Source organism: Hibiscus syriacus, unplaced genomic scaffold, assembly GCF_006381635.1.
Source record: "Hibiscus syriacus cultivar Baekdansim isolate YM2019G1 unplaced genomic scaffold, ASM638163v2 tig00110776_pilon, whole genome shotgun sequence".
Classification (NCBI taxonomy): domain Eukaryota; kingdom Viridiplantae; phylum Streptophyta; class Magnoliopsida; order Malvales; family Malvaceae; genus Hibiscus; species Hibiscus syriacus.
This window is the reverse complement of record NW_024062857.1, coordinates 320,478-332,689: the sequence shown is the minus strand read 5'-3', so window position 1 is coordinate 332,689 and position 12,212 is coordinate 320,478. Positions and strand designations below refer to the sequence as shown.

General features: G+C 35.2%; 1 protein-coding gene across 1 annotated transcript; it reads right to left on the bottom strand.

Annotated features, from left to right (window-relative positions):
* Positions 1-234: 234 nt before the first annotated feature.
* Positions 235-11,954, bottom strand: LOC120139853 (kinesin-like protein KIN-7C, mitochondrial). The gene is given in 26 exon segments (XM_039154968.1): positions 235-313; positions 643-732; positions 1,703-1,723; positions 1,725-2,432; positions 2,578-2,868; positions 2,951-2,998; positions 3,104-3,154; positions 3,610-3,735; positions 3,828-3,968; positions 4,418-4,654; positions 5,436-5,606; positions 5,796-5,978; positions 6,243-6,389; positions 6,473-6,580; positions 6,776-6,880; positions 7,315-7,419; positions 7,549-7,608; positions 8,050-8,117; positions 8,292-8,370; positions 8,610-8,669; positions 9,481-9,534; positions 9,615-9,680; positions 10,021-10,073; positions 10,729-10,818; positions 11,306-11,403; positions 11,518-11,954. Coding segments are annotated over 26 exon segments (3,453 nt in total). The 5' UTR covers positions 11,790-11,954; the 3' UTR covers positions 235-292.
* Positions 11,955-12,212: the final 258 nt, after the last annotated feature.

Below are 12,212 nucleotides of genomic sequence, written 5' to 3'. Positions count from 1 at the left end.
TTGGTAGTCCCAAAGAATTATGACGGGTCTGGTTGATAATAACATTTCCACTATGTACACAATAACTTTACACCTGCATAAGAGTTGCAAGGCCAGCTAACACCATAACTGTCATTTTCCGGTAACCTAGAGATAAGAAAAAGATTGTAATTCGAATCCCAAACTCGCTACATAGCACCTTTTAAGGGTTGTTCCATTATGAATGGTTAGCTACAAGAACGAATGGATCTATACTGACCTCCGTAGTCAGAAACTAAGCAAGATCCTTTATGAATGGTTAAAACTCTGCATACTACAACATATAGTTTGCACACTGCAAAAGTTAAAGAACCAAAATTAGGAATAGAAAAGTGTTAACAGTCCAGGATATTGCTAATTTTACATCCACTCCATAGCTCCCTAAAGATGTGCCTGGTAGAGTGGAAAACTGAAATGATGGATAGTGTAGGGTGAAGAAGAGGAAAATAAAACTTTCGACTTCGGTACGAAAGAAAATAGGAAAGACAATTGTTTTTCACCCCTATGCATAAAAACAAATTAATTCTTAGGTGTTATATAAAACAAGTTGGACAAAGAACATAAAGGATGGAAAATCAGTTGAAATACAAAAACATTTTCAGAAAGTGCATAAAGAGATATTACCTTCGCATGACAAATCTTCGTTATAGCCTCAACATGAAAATTCTGCAGTTCTTCAAGATATGTAACATCCAAATTACTGATATCTTCACCCTGTAAAAAATAGTTTATTAGTTTAGGTTTAAAACTTTTCCAAGTTCCAACACAAGTTCAAAATCATGGGTCTGAATGGTGGCATAATCATCTAAAATTAAATATACATACAAACCATTATCATAACCAACTCCATACACGTAACAATCAGATACAACTTCATAGCAGACACATGAAGAGTTGAAGACTCGCATCATATTTGAATAAGGTATACCATAAAATACACACAAAAATTGAATCCCAATGGTTCGCTTGAATGCTTGATTAACAGGCTTTACACCTATAGAACTTCAGAAAAATGAAGAGATGGTCCCGAGACACAGATGATCACATTTAATCTGAAAGCTGGAATTTGCCGGTGAATTAATGGTAGACCAAAATCCAGTTTACAAGGCTGAAACTAACACACTGACATTTAGTACAATTGCTAAACACATTAACAATCAGATGATTAAGGAAAAGACCAGGGAAGAGCAAAAAGAAATGTAAGTGTAAAAGAATCCAGCATTTGCCTATGTGGTGCTATCCTATCCTTCATCAAGTTTAAGGTAGATTGAACGCACGCTTTATCTAATACCAAAAGTTAACCATTTATTTTTCCCATCTACTTCAGTTGACAGTATTGGTCTTGTACAAAGTTAAGAGTGTTAAGTGAATATTCGCAGCAATTAAGATTAAGGCTAGTTGTGGCCTTATATTGAGGTTTGACTCATCCACCTATTCCGACTGGTCTGTCAAATCTATTTTTAACACTCATCTTATGCCAGGATCAATTTCCACAAGAACTGTATGTACACACGTTATAGCTTCCCTAGTTTGGGAAAGACATACATCCCAATTAAATACAACACTAATTATATATTCATATTAGGGAACAAAAGAGAAACCTTTAGTTGAAGCCAACTATAAACTGGCATGGGAAAAGAAACATACGTGTTTCCGTTTCAGAGCATAATCAAGAACAACATACCTTCATTCTGGAGACAAGCCTTTTCTAGTTCTTCACATCTTCTCCTTTCTTCTTGATAACAAGCTCTTAACTCTTCATATGTTTTCATCCCGTGTAAATTTTCAAAGGTTTCTTCCTCCTTGAATGATCGAAATGAGTGACCATTGGATGAAAGAGGCCCATTTCTTGCTCCTGTTTGTGCATCATTTGATGATATGTCCTCAACATTAACACCATGTTTTCTCATCTTTGCAATTAGCATCCACATGTTTGTCAGTTCATTTTCCAGATCTTCCTCGTGCCTATTCACTTCATTAATTCTTCTCCGTAAATCACTTTCTATTTGCTCTTTCTCAGATAGGGCAGCTTCCAGAGCCGCTTCCCTTTGGTTTCTCATGTTAAGTTCTTTCTGCAACTCCTCAATGAGGATTCCATCCCCTTGTTTCCTGTGACCTAGCTCAAGCCTATCACTCCTTTTATTTTGTCTAAAATCGTGTGTAGTAATCCTCTCACAACAATTGGATCTGCAGCGGGCCTCCTTCGCAGCAGCCAGTTCACCAGTCAGTTTAGCATTTTCATAAGAAAGCCTGGTTACTTCTTCAGCCAAGTTTCGAAGTTCAACTGCAGCTGCAGCAGCCAAGTCTTTTGCATATGAAGCTTCCTCAGTCAGTTTATTACTTTGAATTTCAAGACCGTACTTCTCTTCTGTTAGTTTCACATTCTCTTGCTTCAGGCTCTCTATCTCAGAAGCCTAAGAAAATAAAAACAGGTTGAAAACATCAGTAGAACCCCTCATGGAAGAGTAATATGCATCCCTAATTAAGCACTGAAACAGAACTGACATTCTGAGTTCATATTGCTTAAGATGCCAGAACTTATAAAGCAAAAGGAATAACCTGAATAAGAACTTGGGAATTCAAAGAGGTACATTTGTTACACTCTTTAGCATCCTCCCGGGAAAATACTCTATTCAAGCTCATGACACTAGTTGGTGTACTGTCATCACCATGAGTATCTTCACATGAACCAATTCCATTCTTCTCATCATTGTGCTCTAAAAGTTCGTCGGAACAAGTTTTTATTATAGTCTCATTATCTGCACTTTCTTGTGGACTCCTGGAGCTTTTATTATTCAGCTGTTGCCTTAGTAGAAGAATAGTTTCTTGCATCTCAGCATTCTCTGATGTCTATTAGGATAAATCGAAGATTATTAATAATACAAAGACTAAATAACCTATGGGGAAGACAGTGCAACTGTAGAAATTCTACCTTCATTTGAAGTTGCTCCTGAAGAATTCTATTGTCCGCTGATTTAATCTTAAATACACATCCCATGACAATGCATTTAAATTAGTAAAATATTCTCGGCATTTGCCATTGAAATACCATTCCCACAACAACAATATAAATAGGATAAAATACCTCAAGTTCAAAAGTTTTCTCATTTAGCTGTGTTGTAAGCTTTGACAGGGCCTACAACGGAGAGTAATAAAATCAATCAGAAAAAGTGAGGTCAAGAAAAAGCCAACAGAGAATTAATGAAGATATTCCTATTTACTAGCTACCAACCCATACCCAATCCGCCAAAAAAGTATTAAAAAGAAAACAGCAGTTTATTTTCTATTTTTTGGGTCATCAAAATTCAAATTTTCAAAGCATTGTATTTTCTTATTCTTCAATTGATCCTCAGTATAAAGAAGTTTAATGTAAGACAGAAGTTACATTGAAACTTTGAAATCAAAGATTACACGTTTCTTCAGCCAATTGGCTGTGAAGTAAATTGGAAAATCCAAGTTGGATATCATGTAAATCTGTCTTCTCAATTAAGTAGCATCACTCAAATCTTCAGAGATCAAGTATCTATGTGAGCTTCCAAAGCTTAATTTCCTATTTGTGGATTACATCCATGTAACTTGATGCATACTTACCTGCGACATTTCAGCAGTATTTAATGTATTAGGCGTCTTCTCAATTGATCCAATCATTCGTTGTTCCAAAACGCGTATTTGATGCCTGTTTTCATTGATTACGTCCTTCAACTTCCGCATTTGCTCCTGTATTAAGCAATATGAGCATCACAAGTTACCGATCATTGCCAATTAAATTTAGGCATTTGCAGAAGGTGCAGAATTTTAGTGTAGCTCACTCTAAGCTGTGAATCTCCAGGGTTGCTGGCTGCTTTCTCAGAGAGCCTTTTCAGAGAACTAATAGACAATGCCACTTCTCCAGCTAGCATTTTCATCTGCTCTTGAAGAAGATCCATTTGATCTGTAATAGTGGTCCCACTCTGGAAAGTGCATTCAACTCCCAGTCAATATATCGTTTCAATCCTAAGGAATACTATAACACTTACACATTTTCGACAAAAACCACAACATGAGCAGACAAACAGTTTTCCACAGATTACAAGAGAAAACTTATTAGAACTTATGTAAGCAATGGCACAACATAAAATCATAAGGACCAAAACCAATATAACTGCCAAAAAATAAGTTTCATTAAATGCAACAGTGGCAAACTACCAAACAAGTTATTTTTAACAATAGCAAAATCAATACACTTCCCCTAGAAAATTCCAAAAAGTGTTAGCCATACATAATTCCGAGACTCCTATGCATAATATAAGTTAGTCAACACAAAAATAAGTTCTAGAAACTTCTTTCTATGATGCATTACTTGCTACCTTGTAATACCTATATATGAAAACAAAGACCCAAAAGTAATTAGAGTTCATACCGGGGGCAAACAGCCTTCAACAGTTGCACTAAACAAATCACCGGCTTGTGTTCTTTCAGGAAATGAATCAATAATTGCAGCATCGTCTCCTCTTTTGCTAACTGATTTTCTCTGTCCATCTTTCATATCACTAAATGTAACTTTTTCCTGCAAAGATTTAGAACAAGATGCGGGAGATCCACTTGCTGAGCTCCCACTATCAGCACTTGCTGATACTCCAGCTAGATTCTCAGGTTTCTGCAGAGGAAATTTATTAAAGGCATCGATTAGTAAATTAAATCTATAACTATAAAATCAATGGTGCCAACAGCAGGGGGGAACTTAGAAGCACCAAGATTGAGTTGCAATCTCATTTCAACATTCAAATACAAAGCTGAGCAAGAGAGAGACCTTACAGAGAAATTTTACATAGCAGTTGGAATCCTAGTCCTTTGCAGTTACTTATTAGGAAGTCATTTAAACTTTTTCAGATTTAACTTTTTAAAAACTATAATGATTGCTCCTGTCTTGAGAAAAAATTATAACTTCTAAAAAAATGTGAGATATTCAGGGTTATCATAATTGCATTCTTTGATATGAAAAAGTTCTTGTTGATTGCCTGTCATAGTTATCCAAGTCTTAGATTTAGCAGAATTGAGATACACACACACACACATATGAAACATCAAGAGACAGCCGTACGCTATTGGTGTAAAGCCAAGGAAGAGGGAGTATAGGTTGGGGAAGGGTTAACTGTATGTAAAATGATAAAACACTCACAGAAACATGAATCCCATTGATAGCAGTTTGCATCAAGTATGCAGAGAATAGAAACATAAAAAGGATAGATATACTGAACATTAAAAAGGTTTACAGATATAAGTTGAAAGAAGCATACCAACAAAAAGTTGAACAATGAAACAACAGAACAATGGTCACATATATTTTCTACTGTGACAAACACCATAGTCCACAAATAAATCTCCACTTTCACCCTCTATGCTAAAGAAGAAATAACAAAATATATATCTGAACTTACTCTTAGTTTAAACCAGCCTAGCATTCCTCTCCTCCTGTTCTTTTTATAATCTTTCACCAACTCATCCAGATTTGTTACATCATCCCTTCCTTCCACTGAGAGCTCAGAAGCACAGCTTCCAGCATCATCATCAATTATGTATTCTCTTTTCCTATCTGGCAAATATGCTAGCTGCATCATCAAATGTTAATGTAAATTTCATGAAATAATACCCGGGAACTCAAATTGTCAAGAGAAGCACACCACTGAAATATTTACTGCAAAAATCGGAATCTTACATATCAATGTGATATCTAAGATTGTGAAACACTAGGAAACTATTATTCATTTTAATCATGCTTCAAATGATAAATCACACACCTCATCTTCCCCAAAAGAATGCCTCCGTCTATGTCCAGGCCTTTCAGAAATGCTTGATGGTATGGAATTCTTGGTAGAAACCAGAATTAGTTTTGTTAACCGCTGAATTCTTCCCATCAACGCTGCCTTTGCTTCTTCTTCTTCTTCCAGTCGTGACTGTAGTTTGACCTGACCAGCTTCCAGCTTTGACACCATAAACAAGTGTATATCAGATACAAATAACAAGAAATGACGAACCTTAATAAAATCAATTTTGATGTTTAGAGGGCTACATTGGAGTATTTTCATTTTAATTGGAATTTAAGAATACTAATACTACAGCACAATCCATCACAATGAAAATGATTCTGTCTGGGTATTGGCTTAATATCAGTAATTTTTACTGTATATGCTTCAGTAGAAATATTCAGAACGACAATCAAAATTCTTCAATAACAGCAAAAAAACCTGAAGCTTTAGATTAACCAGATCTTCTTGTGTAGTCGCAGCCATATAAGGGTTTTCCATAATCCCCTGCCGTAGTTGCTCAAGTTCATGCTTTAAAGATGTAATTTCCTTCTGGTACTTTTTTATAAGGGACTTCTCATCCATAATCTAGACAGGTAAGGAAAACAATCACATGGAAGCCCAATAAATTTTCATCTAACACTAGAAATAAATACAAGTCTGGTATTTACCTTATTCTGGGAAGCTTTGATTTCTACATGCTTGCTTCTATGGGCAAACTTCAGTGTGTTATGTGTTTCTTCACTGTTGCTAGAGGCAGGTGTCACTGTACATATGAGCTGCGACGAGGTTGAAAATATAAAGAACATTATTGATAAACATGCTTTGGCAATACAATGATGATGGCAATGAAAAGCAGAGAATAGCCGAGGCAGGAACATTATTTTCAAAAAGGGGAAAAGTCATAAGCAAACATCTTAGAAAATGCTAATAATAGAAATACTGGATTTTCTAAGATGCTAAATTGAACTTACAGAAATCCGTCCATGGCCACTAAGGGATGTCTGCAATAAGCGGGTAAGCTTGGAATCTCGGTATGGAATATGAGTTGCTTTTCCATCAGTCAGTTTAGAAATTACCTAAAATGAGAGTTAATAAGCAAAAAGTCTCATAATATGCTCATTGAGTTTGAGCCAAGAATATATGCCACTAGCAACATATACACTAATAGGCCTGTTAAAGTATATGTACGCTTGAACAAAATCTTTAAAATCATTCAATGACAATTTCAGAAGTTGATCAACTTATTACACCACAACAAATAGCACCATTGCAAGTAAATCCAACTGGAAAGTTCTCCAAAATAGTTATTGATAAGATTCAAAAATAGTTATTAATAAGATTCATAGTTATAAGTAAATTGCACAAAATAAAGATTAGGTAGGAATAACGTCACAGGCAAGGAGGGAAAGGAGACCAAGCATGCAACTAAACAGAAATGGTTATAACCTAAACATCTCAAGTATTAAAAAGAAAAATGATAATTCATTAGAAAACAGCAGAGATATCATACAGTTCCTAGAGTCAGTAAGCTTTTATTTATGTATGAACCCTCTTTTCGACGCAGTCCAGTTGTCTCAGTTTTAGAACTTTCGGATCCAGCAAGATCAATTAAGTTCTGCCAAAAAAAAATAGTCAGACATAGATATCAACACCAGGAAGTTTGCATAAAAAAGCCTCAGTCAAAGATCAGCTAAACCTTGCAGATGTCCTAACTTCTAATAATGAAAATGACTAAAGTACTTACCAGTTGGGATAACGTCACATCGTCCCCGTTCATTTCCCCACGTGGACTGCTTTCAATTGTCTGATAGTTAATAGAATATTTCAGTAAAGAGAAAATTTATGAGGAAAAAATTGAACCTAAAATCACCTTGTAACTGTTACGATCCTTGAAAATCTAGGGCAGGCTCATCAAGGTGATAATTCATGATGGTTATTAAGAACTGTTTATACTTTATACCAAATTCAAAAAGATTGTCCAAGAAGACTAAAAGGAAGTCTAAATAGAATTATATTGAACAACTAATAAAAACCTTCTAGGGCATACATCCTCTTCCCTTTCAAAATAGCCAAAAACCACTTCAATTTCCCTTCTACCCAGCACATTTGAATACAGAATGCCCAGCCCCAATTACCTCTGCCTTTATTTGATAAGGGAAATTATATAATTTAAGACATTCTGCTCAAATTGTATACTTCTAAAGACAAGAAACCATTAAGTTTTTATTTAAACGAAAGAAAGTACCAGGGTAAATATAGTGTGACTCCGGCTGCTAAGAAGGTTGAAATTATTAGAACCAACATGTCTATGTTCTGCAACATCAGAAAAAGACATTAAAGGATAGCAGAGTGTGGAAACGAGAACATGAGAGCGAAACTTAATCAGGAAATCATAAAACCTGAAAAAAGATTAAAAAAATTAAAGTATCAAAAGAGAAATGTTCATGTATAGAAGTCTTAGAATAGGGGAAGTGAATCTCAATGTACCTTCTCCAGATGCTATCAAAGAAAGAGCATGAGCAGGGGATAAAACAACTTCTTCTTTGATTCCCTCAACATAAGTTCCCTGCTTAAGTTATATAACACAAATTAAAATAAAGAAAAGTTTAAAACAAGATACAAGCTGCAGGGGTTTCTGTAATATAGTAGGCATAAGTGTAATGTAAGGTTAAACTTAATATACCACAAAGCAGGGCATATGCTGGCACAAAAACAAATAACATGGAACAACCTCCACAGAAAATTATGGAGATTACAAAAGAAATGCACCTAACAAGGTAAAATGTAGAGAGAAAGGTAGATCACCTGAGCATCCTCTCTTATCCTTAGATTCTGACCTGTTGTATCAAGTAAATCATTGATGACCTGGTGACAAAAGAGAGCAAAAGCAAGAGGTTTCATTAACACAACCACCAAGCAAGAAGTCTGAAAAGCATTCACTTAAATTAAGCAGGGATCTAGGATACAATATGATGCTTCTAGCGATCTCACAACGAACTGAAAACTAGAAAGACTAAGAGCAATTGGCCAATTATGCTTACAGCAAAGCTATAGTAAAAATCTTTAGGAAATTAGTTCATCTTCAATTTACTAATGCAGTTTCCAGTCCAAATAACCTATTTTATACAGACTGAATAGCATGGTTGATCTAATCATCTGATGCTTTACATGCTTGCATCGCTCCTTTGAAAATAAGCATGACAAGAAAGAATATAATTCCAATGAATATAAAAAGCAAACAATGGTACTTCAATGTTTATCCATACGTTCATTAAATTTTAAATCCAAAGATGAAAACCTAACCTGAACAAAAAATTGAATCCATATGAAATACACTCCTAAGCTGAATAGATATTACGAAGCATTCTGAAACCCATGATAGTATTAAATACCTAATATAATGATTAAAGCCTAAAAAATTTCCCTCCAACCCCAATAGCGAGCACAAACTTTAAGAAGATCATGAGGAGACAAGAGAATAAACACTCTGCAACACAGATAAAAAACACTTATTGCCTTCTAGCTACTTCTGTATGTTTCCTTTACACGCAAAAAATCCTATCTCAGCCACATATATTAACTTTTACCATGTTAAAGAAAATGTGTTAGCTGAGCATAATAATACAAAGGTAAATTATCATAAACTTAATAAAATGAAAATAATACCAGGACCAACCTCATTGTAAATCTCGAGATATGAAACACGAAGAAGAAACTCCCTCCCAGGTGTCTAAAATATAAAATCAAGGTTACTTAAGGCAAAGATATTGTCTAAAAACACAATGAACAAATGGAAGATCAACCAGTTACCTCCTGTATGGTGGAAAATACATCCTTAACAGCTAACGGAATAATTCCAGGTGATTTTTGCTCCCCCTATGTTAAAAAATAAGGCCAGGGTTGCAGCATAATAGATAAGAAGTAGACATAGGATAAATAAGATACATTCATGAAAGCAACCCCGCCACCCCAAAAAAAACAAAGAGAGACGTTATTTATTACTAAAATATATTGATTCTCTGGTAAAAGTATTAGAAACAGAAGTATTAGAATTCACATATATTCCCAGTACCCACCACATAAATCATTCACTAAAAAGCTCTAATACCTAATAAAAAAATGTCCATGGTTATATATATATATATATATATAACTGATCAGGATTCAGGAAGACATGACAAGTGAGAGGTGACAGAATCTCTTGTTCTACACTTACATGCATTGTATGAGTCTTCCCACTACTTGTAACACCATACGCAAAAACTGTGCCTGCATGCAAGAGACAGTAATTATTCCTCTAATTATTCATGTTGAAGTCACAACTGGTGTATGTTATCGCTTTTCACCACTTTACTGAGAGATTATTCTTTCTTTTCTAATTTCAATAACTATAATTCCTAAGATGGTTAAACCAGTTGAGTATGCATGCTAAGATTGAACTTTCTTAATTATAGACTGTTTAGCTAGTTGAAAATTTGATGATCATATTTCACTTCTTCAAATTAACAATGAAAAATATGTTCAGTTAATGCTGAACCAGAACGAAAAAAAAAACATGGGCGTGCATTCTTTCTTTCTTTTTTTCATCGCAAACACAAGCTATATCTTGATAAAGATGCAAAAAAGTAAAAATGAAAAGCATGCTTTTCTTCGCTATTAATTTTGCATGAGATGTGTTCTGTTCTGAAAGATTTTTTGGTGCCTGAAAAAAGGTTGGTTAGTCTATTCTAATCAACTTGGAAATTAATTCATCCAACACTATACCAGCATTTCCACATGATTAATATTCTCATGGACCATTGGACATTCAAGATATGGCATCCATTCATCAAAACTGAACAGCCACAGTCTTAAATCACTCATATTGACTTACAACAGACTTCTCTCTGTAGTACTTCAAAACACGTGCAAAAAAGAAACTTACCGTTTATCCCTTGCATGGCACCACTTACAACATGCTGAGCAGCAATATCATATACATGGCGTGTAGTTGTTGCTGGACCAAACACTCTATCTGTAACACATTAAAATCAACTTAGAAAATCAAAAATCATAAGGAATATCAGAAACAAAAGCAGAAAGTAACAGCGCTCCTGAAAGCTGAACTCATTAAACTATCAAATATAAACAAAAGGTAAGGATCTTCATAAACTATCAAATGTAAACAAAAAGTAAGGATCTTTGTAACCAAAATCGTATATTAATCAATTCAATTTTTTTAAACACTTGCACTCCAGATTCCAAAATTCCAAAAGTATATTTATAATATATATATATATATATATATACATTTGTACATTATTGATTTACTCAGCGCAGACGTATCGAAATGGAAGATAAATTGAACAGAATAATAAAGTTAGTGAATCAAGAACACGCAGAATGAAAGTTGAGGGCAATTAACAACTCTATAATATAAAAGAAATCATAATATAACATGAATGAAAATTTATTGCACTCTTAAAACTCAATAAAGTAATGTAAGGAAAAAAAATACTAACCAAAGCCATAAGCAATAGAAGGATTAAACTCGTTCCTTACTGTATAATCCCCATCTGCGTACCACGCTATCTCGTCTCCTTTATTAATTTCTCTAGGACTGTTTCCGACAAATTAAAAATAAATTTTAAAAAAATGAAACGCCGAAGCTTATGCATTGGTCAGCGGAAGCTAAATAACGGACCAATAGAGGTCAAGCACTGTGAAGGAGTACCTGAGAGGACGAAAACGGACTGTGACGGTAACATTCTCTTTAGGTTTGGAGGTCTCCGGTCGTTCGAGGTCGATAACGGGCGGGCTAGGGCTCGGGCCAGGGTAGGGACTAGACGAAGAAGCTGGAGACGAGGATAGTCTAGAAGGAAGACGAGACGACGTCGTTGACGAAGCAGTCCCCGGACGAGCGGTCGGTTTGGAAGAAGGCGATGGAACGGGAGATTTACGTGAATGGAACGGCGAGATGGAAGATCGATGCGATCTACTAGACATCTTGTGAAGGAAAAGTCAAATGTAGAGTCAAGGTTCTAGAGAGAAGAAAGTACGTGGCCGGCGACAAGAGGGCGAAGCGACGACTGTGAAGAAGACCGTGCCGCCCTTTAGCTGCTTCTCTCTCTTCTCTCCCTCCAAAACTAATTTAATTTATTATTTTTTTTCTTTTTCTGTTTGATTTTGTATGCGTCTGTCTGAAATACGATTCTTTTATTATTTTAATTATTTGTCAGATTCGCCCTCGATGTCAGGTATTGTTGTGTTTTGAAAATTGAATTTTTTTGTACGGAAGAAAGGGAAATTTGTGAAAAGTACCTGTTCTTTTTTATCTTTTTTCATTTTGACCCTTACCTTTTCAAGCTCTGGAAGAGCGGAGCTGCGAGTTGCTTCTTTTTCCAGCTTCATGTGCTCTGCATGATCAAC